Source organism: Cyclopterus lumpus, chromosome 4 (assembly GCF_009769545.1).
Source record: "Cyclopterus lumpus isolate fCycLum1 chromosome 4, fCycLum1.pri, whole genome shotgun sequence".
Taxonomy (NCBI): domain Eukaryota; kingdom Metazoa; phylum Chordata; class Actinopteri; order Perciformes; family Cyclopteridae; genus Cyclopterus; species Cyclopterus lumpus.
This window is the reverse complement of record NC_046969.1, coordinates 3,699,010-3,715,192: the sequence shown is the minus strand read 5'-3', so window position 1 is coordinate 3,715,192 and position 16,183 is coordinate 3,699,010. Positions and strand designations below refer to the sequence as shown.

The window sequence follows — 16,183 nt, the reverse complement described above, 5'->3', positions numbered from 1 at the left end:
CCTTTTAAAAAAAGCATACACTAGGTGGACCCTTTAAGAGCCAGAGCACGTCTTGCTTGCTATGCGATACAATAACTGCATGTAGCAGTCTGGGGCTGTACTTCCTCTTGTACTTCAACACCCGTCTCTGGTGTGATAATACAGTGAAGAGCACTTTTGTTTGTCCACTCGGTTGTCACCTTGTAGCATTATAGTGAGGAAGCAGCTCTGAAGCCATCTATGTCCAAACACATGAAGTGCCACTTGATAACAAGAAGAACTGCAACCAGCTTGACACACACTTGGGATTCGAGCCTGGGATCTCTGCCATGGCAAACCTACGCTTTACCAAGCGAGCTCCACTCACAATGACTGATGCCGGCTGCTGGCGGAGCTACACAGGGAACAAAAGTGACGATTTCTTCGCCGCTGAATGCAAACAACAGATGGGGAAAAACCCCACCTTTCCTTCCTGTGGGCCGAGAGGTGGTCAATGCAGTCTGGGGGCCCCGGGGTTTTGCTGTCAGGAGCTCACCGACTGGGTTTGGGTTTTCACTCAACTCTTGCTTTGCTGACTCCGTGTTGAACTAACTGTGTGTTCAATTCTAAAATCAAAAGTTACATCCTCGTCCCACCAAAATAAGCAAATACATGCAGTTTTTTCAATGCGGGGAAAGAGGCAATGTACTCGAGGCGGAGTATTTCCGTTTTTTCCCTGGTGTGTTACATTTGACATCAGAAAGCAGAGGGAGGCATGGAGGACAGTGGACGTGTTGGGTGGTTACTTCTTTTTTATATCGGCTACTGATTTAGTTTCTTACGTGGAACGATATTGGAGCACTGAGGCTGTCGTGTTTTTGATCAAAACACTGGGATTACCGGAGAGCCATTCGTCCAGGGAGTAAATGTCGATTGTAACTTTTCCCATTGGAGACAAAAGCCAGGTGTTAGTGGGTGTTTGTGACTTTGTTTCTATTGTTTTGTCCACCTCCATTTACATTCACATTTACAGTTCAAACTTTACTGCATGTTCACAGAGTCTGACACAACAAGTTTCACCTGTCGGCTGTAAATTATATACAATTCCCATTAAAATGTATTTTTCAGGTCAGAAAAATGTTGTAACGAAAACTATAATTTATGCATTCATGTTGTCTACTGTTGAAATTCACGCGGTATGTTATGTGTAACATTTCTTCACTGTATATTCTTTGAGGTCAGCCAAGTGCTACAGAAACAACCAGTGTGTCTGTGTGTGTGTGTGTGTGTGTGTGTGTGTGTGTGTGTGTGTGTGTGTGTGTGTGTGTGTGTGTGTGTGTGTGTGTGTGTGTGTGTGTGTGTGTGTGTGTGTGTGTGTGTGTGTGTGTGTGGGGGGAGGCTCACCTAATAGTATGATGATGCAGATGAGGATGGCGATGATGGTTCCGGTACCCAGTCCAGCGGCGATGATCCGCTCCATGTCCACACAGTCGCCATGGTGATCACACTGGCAGACCTTGACTCTCAGGTAGGACGTGTTGGACATGGGCAGGTTACCGGAGTCTGTGATCATGATGGGAACCTCGTAGATCCCACTAGCCAGGGAGCCGATCCTCAGTCTCAGCTGGGCATACTCGCCTGGGAGTGATGGAAGGGGACACATGGAGAGATCGATAGCTAAGCATGGTAATCCCTCCCTTACGGACTTCATCCATCTCCATCTTTCATGCCCCTGCCCTCCATTACACTGAGAGTCACAGGAGCAGATGGCGGTTCTTTGCAATGCAAAAAGCATTTTGACGGCGGTAACTGATAGATAGAAGGGTTCTCCATATTTTTCACGGAACTCATATTTAAAGATACCCAAAAATAAAACAGATATAGGACTAGAAACTTTACACCATGCCTGAACACACACACACACAAAAAAAAGAGTTACTGTGATGTAACTTCCCAAACTACTGGAGTGGAAAAAAGAATAAAATTTATTTTTCTAAAGAGCTACTGCCACACGGTGTAACGGTTCCCCAGCGAGCTCCGCAGGCCCACATTTACCTCCTAACAAAGCTTTAACGCAAAAGCATTTGAGCATTCTTTCTTGCATAAAAGTCTCAAATCGCTGAGCGTAGAGATTCAATCTCGCCTCGGGAATACACTTCTGTGTTAAATATCAAGGTTCACTCGGTGGCTTCTACCAGGGCTTAAGACCATATCTCAACGCATTCTTTGATGGAAAAAATGTACTCGATTATCATGACACAACAATACGTATGTAACTTTGGTCAGCAGGATAGGGGAAGTAGGCTGCAGCAAATCCAATGGGCCTAAAGGCCAATGGATACAAGGGGTGGAGGATGAGAATATGCCTCAGACTTAAAGCTAGGTTGGACAGCGGCTACCAGAAGCATCCCAGTGGGACTCCCTTACATTTATAGGCTGCTGCAATATTTAGCAGTCTTCAAGTCAAAAGGCACCAGCACTTACAAGCCATTCTATAAAAGGTGGCCAATACAGAATTCAGAGCATATCTATAGCCACATGGCTCTCTACAGAGAGACGGTTTGAAATATTTCACCATAGAAGTAAATTGACAATCCAAGTCACGAGTCAATTCACAAGTCTTTATAAATTGCGTGTCAGGATGTCTTTCAGGTCAGTCAATGCTGATTATTAAACTGATACATAATGAGCTAAATCAAGCCTTTTTGACAGGACACTGCAAGACAAACATCAATCCAGTAGCTTGTTGGAAGGCAGACATTGTCAGCACGCGATTTTGCTATGGAGTGACTTCATTAATAACCTTGATTTTTACTCTGGGGTGTATTCTTCCCTTTAAGCAAAGACAGAATCTAAGAGAGTTATTGCATAAAAGAAGATTAATAACAAAGCGGACACATTATCCCATACTGACCATTGATGCGATTCAGCGTCCAGTTGCGGCGTACATCTGATGGCCGATTGGCCAGCTCGAAAGCGAAGGGTCCCGCGTTCGGGGTCAGGTCGGGGTCACTGGCTGTGATGTTGATGGCGTTCGGATCAGGCTTCTCACACATTTCCACCTCAGGGGGGAACACGTGAGGTGCATTGTCATTTATGTCCAGCAGGTACATCTGAAGGGTGCCTGTCCCGCTGGCAGGAGGGATACCTGGACAACAGAATGAAGATGTTCAATAGTTTGGGTTATGTTTTTATTTAGGTGTGAAAATGCACAAAACATGTCTTCAAACACATATAGCTAAAAGCTTATTTCCTACGAAGGCATGACCCGCCCTACTCGGCCTCTGATATTCTTACCCAAACCAATCTCACTCCTCAAGCCTAAACCCAACCAACAAAAGCAATGCAGATGCATTCACCATGGTAGGATTTAAAATGTAGCTTCCTGTGCAGGTCACATTGTGATGCCACCCTGATTTAATTGGCTTAATAAAAGATATGGACATTGTTTTTCTCTATTAGCCTTAAATAAATTCGTGAACCACCTCAAGTGAACCTTCCTCAAATCTGTCTTTACAACCAAAAGGGGCATTACAAGCAGAAAGGTGTATTCTCTGGGGTAACTACATAATTTGTGCAAGGTTAATATTTTGGCCTGAGAAAGGCACAATAGTTACTTGACCTTCCAAATGGTTTGTTACACAGATCCATCTGAACCAACTGTTTGGAAAAGGGCAGGCACTTTCAGAAAAATACAGGTGATTTTGTCTGGAACCACCTTTTTTTTTTGCAACCAGAAGTGACACTGAACGTTTGTAGGCGAGCAAAATATTACAATTATTAAATGAATATCGTGTTGTATTGAAGACTTGAAACTAGAGATTGAGACCATGTACTCATATTTACAATGTTTACTGAGGGAATAAATCAAGAGTGAAGTAGAGTCATTTTATTCTATACAACCAGAGGAGTCGCCCCCTGGTGGTCAGTAGAGAAAATGCAGCTTTAACACATGAAGCATAGACTTCTATACAACCAGAGGAGTCGCCCCCTGGTGGTCAGTAGAGAGAATGCAGGTTTAACCATGAAGCATAGACTTCTATACAACCAGAGGAGTCGCCCCCTGGTGGTCAGTAGAGAAAATGCAGCTTTAACACATGAAGCATAGACTTCTATACAACCAGAGGAGTCGCCCCCTGGTGGTCAGTAGAGAAAATGCAGCTTTAACACATGAAGCATAGACTTCTATACAACCAGAGGAGTCGCCCCCTGGTGGTCTGTAGAGAGAATGCAAGTTTATCACACATATCACTTATCAGAACCAAAGGTTCCTTGGGGGTCGTGTGCGAGAATCCAGCAGCCGTGCAAGATAGCTCATGCAGTGAAAACATGAAAAGGGTTCATCCTCTTGGGAGGGTGATTTACTCAGTAAATTGAACAGATATCTGTCCATCAAACTGTGGTGGTCTGCAAAATCATTCCTTGGAAAAGAGCCAAACCAACAATGAATGCATCTACTAAGAAATATTGTGTCTGTTTTGGAAAGATATTGAGAGACGCGAACAAATTGGTTTGGTTTCAGTGTCTTCAATGGATTCGTTGACAATAAGAAATGTATACGGAATATCAACAGCCTTATCCTTTAAGCGATAGGATTCCCAGTAAAACCTTGGATGGCAGCATAATAAACGCTGTGGTTATTGGACAATAATGCATGCACGCTGGCCAACTACTGATGCAGCGTATGCACATCCTTCCACCTATGCATATTATTACAGTGACGGCCCTACTACATCACTTATCTGAGATGAATGCATGTCCTCTGTATTCCTCGTGGACACGGGATAGAGTATGCTCAGCATTAGTAGGTGACCGGTGCACATATGGTGACCGCTGAAACTGCAGACATGTACCCTCTTGCACAGGCTTGCTTGTGTTTGTCTTTGTGTCCCGAGTGTGTACGTGTATTTCTTTTTTTTTTTTTAACCAGTGATCGCCTTGCAGTGCACGTTTTCTCGACGGGGGCAGAAAATGTGCTCGGACAGTCAGTAAAGCAGGAAGCTCGGAGCACAGCGGGGTCTGTGTGTGGAGCGCGTGCAGGGTGGAGTGGATGCTGAATGACATTCCTCTTGAACACTTTTCCACTCTGAACAGAATCAGCCTTTTTCTGTGGCTATAAAGCATTGTTGTGATCGATGTTCTAAATAGGCAGAAAAAACGTCTCCTTAGAAATCAGTGGCAGCACTGTGTCCAAAAGCCAATGCAACCCGAATAGCCTTTCCTGATTGAAATGTAATTAAAGGAGGACAGTACGATCTGTTGTTTACAGGAAGGACATTTCCTCTTCCCATTATGTGAAATGAAAGCTTGACTTTAGGCTGAAGACATGTAAGTACCCAAAGTAAGCCCAAACATGCCATGTTCAACAGGGGTGTGCCTCAACACAAGATAAGCTATTCCTCCCATGGGAAGGGATGTGTGTGGCACAGGCATTGTTGAGGGGTTGTGTAATACAGGGTTGATCACTACAATGGCTAAAACCATAGACTGCATAGATGGACGATACATCTCCACTTCCTCACACGGGAAGCCCAAATGTTCTTGACAGGGATGCCGTCATCTATCATCTTGCACTTTTGACATCATTTGGAGCCAGAGTATATGCAGCAGCTCGTTAGCGTTAAAGTCACCTAGCGGCTACATTAGCTCTACGCTAGCCGCTTAGCTAAAAGACACAACTACTGAACTCAATATCTCTGTAAATACATCCACGATGACAGTGATGCATGTTCTATGGTTTCAGATACATCACCGTCCCACGATGGCCCAACCGCTCTGGCTAACATAAGCTAGCTAGCAACACGGCAGGTGGCTGTATGGACCATAGACTGTCGATACAGATCTATGTTTGAAGCAGACAATTCCAGTTATGAAAAATGTAAAGTTCCATCACACCTCTATGTCAATCAGAGTAGCTGACCATCACAGCTGTCAATCTCATAGCCACGCCCCATTTGAACAGCATCAATTAACCAACTAAAACCAAACTTCTCTGGACACTGTAACATATATCAGAATATATGTTACAAAAAGCATCTTATGGGAAAATGTATTTGACTAGTAGTTAGGCCCATGTCCCATCTGTTAACATATAGGGGGCGGGATTTATGACCTGTACCGCAGCCAGGCACCCGGGGGCGATCGAGAGTTTGGGCATCACTTTTGGGGAGCTGTCATGTTCCTTTATGATTAATGACATTTAAGATCAATTCAGATATAAAATGGCCTTTCTAAAAGCATTGGCTTGTGTGGATCAAAGAAGTAGCCTAAATGAACACTGGATAAAAAGTGTTCATCATCAGTAAAGATGTAAACACAAGGTATAACAAGCATCATCTGAGTGGGCGGGCCACGTCAGGGTCAGCGAGACATTACAAACAAACGTGTGCAACAAATAAGTAGCTCACAAGCCAAAGACAGACATCTTTTAGTTTGAAGTGGCACGGAGGAGTAAGGACCACAGCATGTAGCGTCCACATGTGCTGCGGCTGACTAATGAGCTGGCAGGAAGTGTCTTTGTTGAGACGTTTGTTTTGGTCGCTCTTTCAGCAAGACAACATTCAGAACAAGACGTGTCCTCGTTTGTGGAATAGAAAGAGATATTCCCTGGAAGGTTTGTGTGGATTGCAATTCTAATTCTGAGCCTCTTTCCGAGTTGAGTCTTGTGTGGCTGTGAGGAGTCAGATCGTAGAACCAAGTGCATTCTGATGAGTTCACGCACGGACATGAAATCAGAAAATACATCCATTTATATAAAAATATATATATTTTTTAAATACATCCATGTCATTTACGGAGCAGATCTGCAAACTGCAGATGAAGAAAAGACTCTGTGCCGTTTTATTCTAGATGCCATGTAGAGATGATGCTAGTTTGTTCCCTGCAGCGTTCAGATTGGGTAGTTATTTTCAAAATCATGGCATGTTTCCAGGAGTGAGCTCTTTAAGCAGAGCGGCCACTATATATGATTTTTTTCTTGAAGAAACAAAAAGCTTAGAAATGAATGTATGTTATAATTGTGGCAGTAGATGACTCTTGATGTGAGATAGCTTCCATGTGTCAAAGGCTGACTTCTTTTCTGGGGTTTTCAAACACGCCCACTCATGCATTAGTTAAAAGCAATGATGTCAGTAAGCTAATCAATAAGGTTATGAATAATTTGAACGCTAGCACTAGCTGTAAAAATGTAATGACTGTTTGTCAATGGAGTCTTGTAGCGACATAATGACTTTGGTTACCAGATGGAAGGGGCTATCTGATGGTACAGCAGCAGAAAACGTATTTCAGCCACCAAATGAAATCAATATCAGTTTGTACGCTATATTTACAATATTTTCACCGCTTTCCCTTTAAGTCAGGCGATCATTTCTGACATGAAACTTAAGCTGTTGCATCTCTCTCTTCACAACTGACTCCATTGACAAAAACAATAATTGAGCTCATCTCCCGTGCCGATACTTCATTTTGACAATGAAACACGTAGTTGAACCAGAATGTCAACCTTCGGATTATAAGGAACACCACTGGGAAGCTACAGAATAATACAAAAACGTAAAGAATAATAACACAATAATTGGCTCGGCCTTTTAGCTACTTTCTTTCTGAATAAGTAGTAGTGGTGCAATGGATCATAAAACTCAGATGAGACCAGCACAAAAGACAAAAGGGAGCAAATATAACTTCTAGAGATCCCCAATCACGTTTTTTTTGTCGCTGATATTAAATGCCGATCATTGATGATCCATAATAACAGATACAGATCCCTTTGTTGTTTGATTATGCAACTTTTTTGCCACCTCCCAAAAATCATTCCAACAGATCAGTAAACTATCAACAATTCTAAATGTTATCTTATTGTGTTAGAGTAATTTATAGTGTTTTTTTTTCTTCATTAATAGGATTTTTATTTTTTATTGATTAAAACAATTCGCAGACGTCTCACCGTTATCAGAGGCCATGAATGTGACGTTGTAGAGGTTGTTCTTGACGTAGGGAGACTCTCGGTCAAGGATGGCGATGGTGGAAATGCGACCATTAACGGGGTCAATCTCCAGCCAGTTAGCGGGGTCGTACATCTTGGAGTACCTGGATTCAGAGAGAGAGAGAGAGAGAGAGAGAGAGAGAGAGAGAGAGAGAGAGAGAGAGAGAGAGAGAGAGAGAGAGAGAGAGAGAGAGAGAGAGAGAGAGAGAGAGAGAGAGAGAGAGCATGAAAAACCACCACAGAGAGGCTTCTTTATCTGCCTCCCTGGCTTCAGGCCAAGCAGCTGATATATGGAGGCTGCAGCACTCTCACGAGGCGACCACAATTCACTCATTTATTCTCACTGGAAGTGATTTTACATTTAACATATTTGAAAATCACATCAAAAACTGTGTCAGTGGAAATGTGTTCTATATGTTCCGGACAAATCCCAGTGACTTGCTGCTGTTTCCTATCTGACAGAACGTCGTCCTGCAGTTGGAACAGCAGATAGTGTCCAACATATTGTGGATAAACAGCAAAGTAGCACAGCTTCCCACAAAAGGTGAGCAGAGCTGCCAACAAGCCGCCACAAACCGCCCCGTGAAGAGGAAATATTGTCCATTTGTCATATTTTTAATTGGAGAGATAAAGAGTTGAAAGGCACGGCGATGAATAAATGGAGGAGCAGCAGCAACCGCAGAATACAAAGCAACAGAAAGCAAAAATGCTCTCCCTGGCATGCACACTACTATGTGCTTTGTGTGCGTGTGCATGTGTGTGTGTGTGTGGGTGTGCGTTTGCATGTTTTTGTGAACAGAGTGCGTCCACCATTGGCTGTTGCTAGGCTACAAAGACTTCAGCACTACATTTAGAAACAAATAGTGGGATGTAAAAAGAAAGAGGGACGGGGACAAAAAAAAAAAGAGAAAGCAGCAGTCGTGCGGGCGCTCTGGTCTGGTTGCTGCTGAGCTGCTGGCTAAATAAGTGCTGCAGGAGCCGGAGAGATTTACATTCAGGCTGTCAGGATGTTTGGAGGAGGAAAAACACGGCCAGCCGTCACAGCTTTCTATCTGGAAACGGGGCTGCGACTGAGAACAGCGTGCCGCCCTCGCTAATTGAGAAGGCAAAACATTCACCCTGTCTGGAAAAACTGTAAATGTGTTGTAATTGTTGCTCAGAATCGGCCGCATTTTTACTCGTTTTGGTCTCAGACAAGAAGGACTGCAGTGCAGGGATATCACTACATCGCCTCCGCATTGTCTGATTTATCCACAATAAACTGGGAGTGCTCATAGAAAACAATATTCACACCTATAGAATTCCCCTCTGCATAGCCTTTTGATTACTTTATCACGACATTTCTTTCTGGTACACTTACAGATACACACATATGCAGTAGATATGGTGATCAAAGAGGTGAATGAAGAGGAATCTTCATGTTTTATGGAAATGAGGATCTTTGGATCAGTTTGAAGAGTGCCTGGGGTGTGCATGTTTGATATTTTATAATGCAGTGTGGGTGTTGCACTCGTCTGGTCTTGGCTTGTTTTCAACCCCTCAAAGTCTTGGTCTTGACTCGGCCTCAATACACTCTGGTCTTGGTCTTGGCTTGTTCTCAACCCCTCAAAGTCTTGGTCTTGACTCGGTCTCAATACACTCTGGTCTTGGTCTTGGCTTGGTCTCAACCCTTTAATGTCTTGGTCTTGACTCGGCCACAATACACTCTGGTCTTGGTCTTGGCTTGATCTCAACCCCTTAATGTCTTGGTTTTGACTCGGCCTCGATACACTCTGGTCTTGGTCTTGGCTTGATCTCAACCCCTTAATGTCTTGGTCTTGACTTGGCCACAATACACTCTGGTCTTGGTCTTGGCTTGATCTCAACCCCTTAATGTCTTGGTTTTGACTCGGCCTTGATACACTCTGGTCTTGGTCATGGCTTGGTCTCAACCCCTTAATGTCTTGGTCTTGACTCGGTCTTGATACACTCTGGTCTTGGTCTTGGCTTGGTCTCAACCCCTTAATGTCTTGGTCTTGGTCTTGGCTTGGTCTCAACCCCTTAATGTCTTGGTCTTGACTCGGCCTCAATACACTCTGGTCTTGGTCTTGACTCGGTCTTGATACACTCTGGTCTTGGTCTTGACATGGTCTCAACCCCTTAATGTCTTGGTCTTGACTCGGTCTTGATACACTCTGGTCTTGGTCTTGGCTTGGTCTCAACCCCTTAATGTCTTGGTCTTGACTCGGCCTTGATACACTCTGGTCTTGGTCTTGGCTTGGTCTCAACCCCTTAATGTCTTGGTCTTGACTTGGCCTCGATACACTCTGGTCTTGGTCTTGGCTTGGTCTTAACCCCTTAATGTCTTGGTCTTGACTCGGTCTTGATACACTCTGGTCTTGGTCTTGACTTGGTCTCAACCCCTTAATGTCTTGGTCTTGACTCGGTCTTGATACACTCTGGTCTTGGTCTTGACTTGGCTTTTCATTCTGTCTTTGAGTATGGCTGCTATAAATACTTTTGCATTCTGACAAGGCCTGGCAACGTATTCAATCAACTGGTCATTTTGCAGAATCATTTTACCAACCCCACTTAATCATTTATCCAACCAACCAAGTAACCCACAAACCAAAAAAAGACAACTCACTTCACTCTGTAAACAGTTAGCTCAGAAACCTCAATGTAACTATATGTATTTCTAATTCCATCTATTCATCCATAAAACGATGTGTGGGCCCTTTTTTGTGACATGCTAGCAAAGGTTAACACTGATGCAAGATATTTAAGAGGCTTGTTGGTCGCTCCACTCATAGTTCCTGTACTCGTATGAGCTAATGTTCCCAAATGAGGAAGTCAAGAACAGGCTACAATGCCTCCAACAGTCAGTGACATGAAGATGTGCACTGTATAAATAGATTAAACACTATTGTAACTGAGTCCTCCCTCGCATTAAACGCATACTAATGAGCTCATTTCATTCGTACCTTTTCAATGACATGTCATTTACAGTGACTTCACAATGAATTCTAATAAATGCAAGGCGAAATTAGAAAATGAAAAAGGGAAACAGATATTCAAAGGTTCTTCTTATCAAAAGACGGTGAACGATACATCCAACGCTCTATTCAAACCTGCTCAACCTTTTTACAGTGACATTATTTGAATGATACGCGTGTTTAATTACATTCTGACTTCCAACTGAAACTCCCTATCTCCCTGAGAGGAAAGTCTCCGAGAGGAAAGGCTCTCAGGCCAGCGGGGGTCCTCTTACCGGACAGTTTGTCTCAAGAAGCGGTCGGGGTCCTGGGCAGTGAAGGTGGTGAGCAGTGACCCCGCGGGCAGACCCTCCTCCAGTTTGATGGATTTGGGATTGGGGCTGAACTCGGGACTCTCGTTGACGTCCAGGATCCGCACGGAGACGGTCGCCGTGGACTGCCGCGGCAGGTGGATTCCACGGGCCAGCGGGACCTCGTTCTCTGCCTCCACCGTCAGCATGAAGGAGCGGGTCAGCTCAAAGTCTATGGGCTGGACGGAAGAAGGGATGCACAGGTTCACCTGGATGTCCAAAGAAATCTACACCAGCCTGTGTTCATACAAATATAGTTTGCTCTTCCATGTTGGAATATAGGGCAACGATGAGTAGGAAATATATAATGAAAACATTCTGAAACTAGATTTGTCCCAATACTATTCTTTCCTTCCAGATATCAATTCCAATTCCTGAAATTGCATGTCGGGCCATACCGAGTACTGATCCCATAATTAGTTACAAACTAAAAAATAGGATTACTGGGAAGGATCAGAAGCCCATTTATCCAGATATTGAAACGCTCCATATCATATGAAACCATCACTTTAGATATTATTTTATGTTTGAAATGCTGTGTGGGTGCGTGCGTGCGTGCGTGCTGGAGAGCAAATCCCACCTTGACCACAGTGAGCAGGCCTTCGTTGGTGGTGTGGTCGGTGGGGATGGAGAAGCGTCCGGTGGGGTCCCCGGCGATGATGCGGTACACGGCGCTCCATGCTGATGTGTGCGGCTGGTCTTTATCCGTCACGGTCAGGTTCGCCACGATGACGTTCACTCTGTTCTCATGGACCTCCCCGAAGAACTGAACGGCGGACAAAAAGACGGCCTCGTTAGCTCCGCCGCATGTTTTAACACCGATGTGTCACATTGACAGGACACAGGACGACCAACAAATGAGTCCAAAGTGGAGATGATTGCTTCTGCTTCCCAGAATAAAGACCAGGTTACCCACAGACCCTGCTTCTCCCTGTCCAACCTAAACACTTTGGACGTTTCATTGGCTTTTCACTCCTTCGCCTTCTGCTGCCACCAATCAAAGCGTCAGTGCCGTTTAGGAGACAGACCCCCCCCGCCACCGATGTTTGGCTGTTTTAGAGCCATGACACTCCCTCTGTGTGTGTGTGTGTTTATGTGTGTGTGGACCCACTGTGTCGGTGGTGAACTCAGGCGGGTTGTCGTTGACGTCAGTGATCCTGATGACAGTGGTGGCGGTGTTGGACAGGCCGTACGTGGGGTTCCCCTCCATGTCCGTGGCCTGGATGATCAGAGTGTACTGGGTGACTTTCTGGAAGCAGAGAACGAAAAGAGTCAACAGCTGAGCCAATACTTCAAACCACGTCAAAAAGGTTTGAATATTGGAGCCCGAATCAGGAGTTGGATATCGATCCGATTGAAGGCGTTTGACAGAAGTGGAATGTCGTCTTGTCGAAGCACCACGACAGCTGATGACTCGGTCACCATCGGCTTAACTACAGAGTTCAGGGAGTTAATGACTGCTAGATGCAACAGGGGTTCTTCACACCTACTGCTCAATTTTAGTGACATTTTTTAAACTTTTAATTGGAAAATAATATAATTTCTATGGCAAAAAAAAAGGGCAAACTTAGTGCTTCCTTTTCTAAAACAAACTTATAAAAAATATGTCCAAGACCTGAATAACAAAAGGCACTTTCACAAAAAGATGAAGTATTCTTCGAGGGTTAGTGGGATCCATGTTTAATGTTTAATTGACATAGATTCAGGTGTTTCTAATCGTGTGTAAAGCACGTAAAGATTTGATTTCCCCTTGAACTTACACTAACTTTCAAGACGTAAGAGGCAGACTTGAAGGATTCTCAAGCCGATGAACAAAACCCTTCAACCGTTGCAAACAGCATGACGGAACACTCTGTCGGATCTACTGAGGCCAGATAAGAAGCCACAGGCTGTCGCTCCACTGCGGGCTGGACTGACATTCACACGGCTGAGAAGCAGCTGCTCCATGTGGGTTTAGGGATGAGCCCAGCAAAATGTCCACCCAAACACACACACACACATACACACACACCTCCCGATCTAGGCCCGCTGCCACGGTGATGATGTCACCCGTCTTGTTGTTAATAGTGAACATGTTGGAGGAGGGGCTCTGGGGATTCTGGGAGAGAATCTTGTATCGCAGCATCCCATTTGCAGTTTTTGGATCATCCTTATCCACGGATGTCACCGTCATCACAAAGGATCCTGCAAGCAAAAATACACAGCAAGTCAACACAGATATGTCGAGGGATTCAATCCACAGCAAGCATGTGCATCTGTGTGTGTTCACCAGGCTTGGATCCCTCGGGTACAGAGCCGTTGAAGATGGTGTGCGTGAACTCTGGTCTGTTGTCGTTCTGGTCGATGACGTTGATGACGATGTCGATGGGGTTCTCCACCTGATTTCCATTCAGGTCCACCGCGTGGGCTCGCAGCTGTACACACACACACACACACACACACACACACACACACAAACACAAACACACACACACACACTGCTTTAAACTGTTCCGTCAAACCGTATCACTAGTGCAGAGAGAAGATTCCTTTCAATAAAATGGATTACATGATTTTGGTGGTAGAGCCAGGGGACCCCCTTCACAGCTTGCATTAAAGAGCGCTTTGGGTCATCAGCTTTCAGTCATGTCACCACATGAACGTACGGGTGTAAATGCACCCGAAACGCGATCAAGACGGATTGTGATGCGATCAGCCAAACCACCTCCGGAGGTGTTCAGGGGCACATCGGACAACAAGTTTTCAACCCGCTCACTGCAATTCGTAGTATTCAGGCCTGCTGGTGTCAGGGGATCACCAATGCAGGATCATTCAGTAGGATTCATCTGCTGGGGGCCTTGAATATTTGCACAACATTTCATGGTAATCCAACAAATGGATGGTGGAGTGTGGGTAAAATAAAATATTGTATTGCCTAAGAGCTCCACGATTCCTTTTCAAGTTCTCAGGATGGTGTTGTGAGCTGCCCTCGCAGTTCTGAGTTACAAAATCAAATCAGATGTAATACATTTCAGCCGTTAAATTCAGCTCAGCCTGGAATATTCAAATGATGAAAAGAACAATCGGAATGCAGAATTGAAAAACACACCTTCAAAACATTCCAGTGTTTTATACAACTTCAATGAACAAAATGTCATTTTGTAAATGGAGAATTTTTTTAAACATTTTTTATATCCGTCTTCGGTGTTTCCAATTAAAACAGCAGGCCTGTGTAATGTACTTATTTAGCATAAGACGGTCAAAAATGCTGAATGTCGCTATTGATCATCCTCGGACCCCTCGATAAGTCGTTCCTCGCTGCGTACGTGGCATCCGTATGAGGCTCTCAAAGAGCCTCATGCATAAACATCCCAGCTCGCTGCTCTGACAACTACATCCAATCACATGAATATTCATCACACAGCTTAAATGCAAATCACCCCGCTGCGACTCCAGATTTGCACTCCCCCGTCGTGTCGAGTCGTGTGTGTGTGTGCGCATTCCTCCAGATCAAAAGGTGAGACTCTGCTCTCAGAGGTCTCTGTGACTGTAGATATAGGGAAGCAAACACCACGAGTCTTAAAAAAAAATAAAAAAATTCCTCTTGATCTCGGTGCACGAGGGAAAAGTGACAGCAAGGAGGACAAATAAACACGGGTGGGTGATGTGCGACCGAGGGGGGGGGGGAGGCACACTGAAGGCAGATTCAGCCGTGAAGTGAAGCAGGAGGTGAATCAGTGACTGCGTTACGGTCCGCCTTACATTGCATTCTGTGTGATCTAAATCCAGTTTCAAAGTCCTAGTTGAACCCATCCAGGATCAACTTCCAGTATTTTAAAAAGGGGAAGTTTCATTTGAGTTTATTGGCGCCACACGCTTGATGTGCCAGAGAGGAGGAGGGGCTTTCCTCTGGCTAGATGGCGACAACGTGTCATCAACCATGGCCTAAATAAGCACTATTCCTGCTTTGCACATGTTGTGGAAGTCCCAGATATGTCAGAAGACCAAACGCCGTCAGTCCTGGGATCCGAACAGCATCCAGATTCGTTTGGTGGATTTCACTGAGCTGCATTCACTGTGCAAGACATGCGTCGCCTGGTTCACTCCCAAACAAACAGATTCTGCTGTGATTTTTATTGCAAGTAGTAGATCAAAAGGATGCCGAAATAACTACATAATCATGTCGATTTGTAAAAAGTCTGTATGCATGCTTTGTCTTGTGTTAAAATGCTTGTTATCTGAATGGAGGACTAAGCTCTGCTGTAGCTGCTTCATCAAGACTGAAAATAACGTCATTGAGGCAGACATATAGCAGCAACGTTATTGTTTGTACCGACAGACAGTCTGTTGTTTATACACATACATCACAAACACACACAAAAATGTCTTCATGCATTTCTCAATCAACAGCGACAATAGTGGGAGAATCTCTCGTTCAAGCTGAAACATTTCAATATCTGTCTTTGCATTGTATTCACGCGCAATTCGGTGTGAACACGGCGTGAGGAAAATTGAGAGAAAGACCAAAACTTGAAGTTGTCCGTCAGTAAATATGAACCCGAACTGAAGCTGTGAAGAGTCTTACATGGAAGTTGGAGATATGCTCTCTGTCCAAAGGCTTGGTGACGGACAGCTGGCCCGAGATTGGGCTGATGATGAAGATGCTGGTCGGGGGCTGGTCGGCCCCGGGACCCGTCACACTGTACCGTAGCAACCGGTTATTATCCCGGTCCGAGCGGATCTGAAGCATACAGGAGAGGAAACATATTTCAAATGAGTTTACGATACACAGGGCCTAACACAGCTAACAGAGCATTGAGCTAACGGGGCTAACACAGTTAACAGAGCTATGAGCTAACGGGGCTAACACAGCTAACAGAGCTATGAGCTAACAGGCTAACACAGTTAACAGAGCCATGAGCTAACGGGGCGAACACAGC

The 16,183-nt window shown here is 44.6% G+C and overlaps 1 protein-coding gene across 1 annotated transcript in view; it reads right to left on the bottom strand.

The window, feature by feature from the left end:
* Positions 1 to 16,183, bottom strand: part of LOC117729557 (cadherin-2-like) — a 69,683-nt gene that overhangs the window by 12,198 nt on the left and 41,302 nt on the right. Inside the window, exons 5-13 of the mRNA XM_034530751.1 lie at positions 15,829 to 15,984; positions 13,534 to 13,678; positions 13,276 to 13,448; positions 12,376 to 12,513; positions 11,845 to 12,030; positions 11,190 to 11,443; positions 7,901 to 8,043; positions 2,873 to 3,106; positions 1,363 to 1,596 (exon numbers count right to left, since the gene is read on the bottom strand). Coding sequence (XP_034386642.1) covers positions 1,363 to 1,596; positions 2,873 to 3,106; positions 7,901 to 8,043; positions 11,190 to 11,443; positions 11,845 to 12,030; positions 12,376 to 12,513; positions 13,276 to 13,448; positions 13,534 to 13,678; positions 15,829 to 15,984 — 1,663 coding nt within the window. The remainder of the gene's footprint in view (positions 1 to 1,362; positions 1,597 to 2,872; positions 3,107 to 7,900; positions 8,044 to 11,189; positions 11,444 to 11,844; positions 12,031 to 12,375; positions 12,514 to 13,275; positions 13,449 to 13,533; positions 13,679 to 15,828; positions 15,985 to 16,183) is intronic.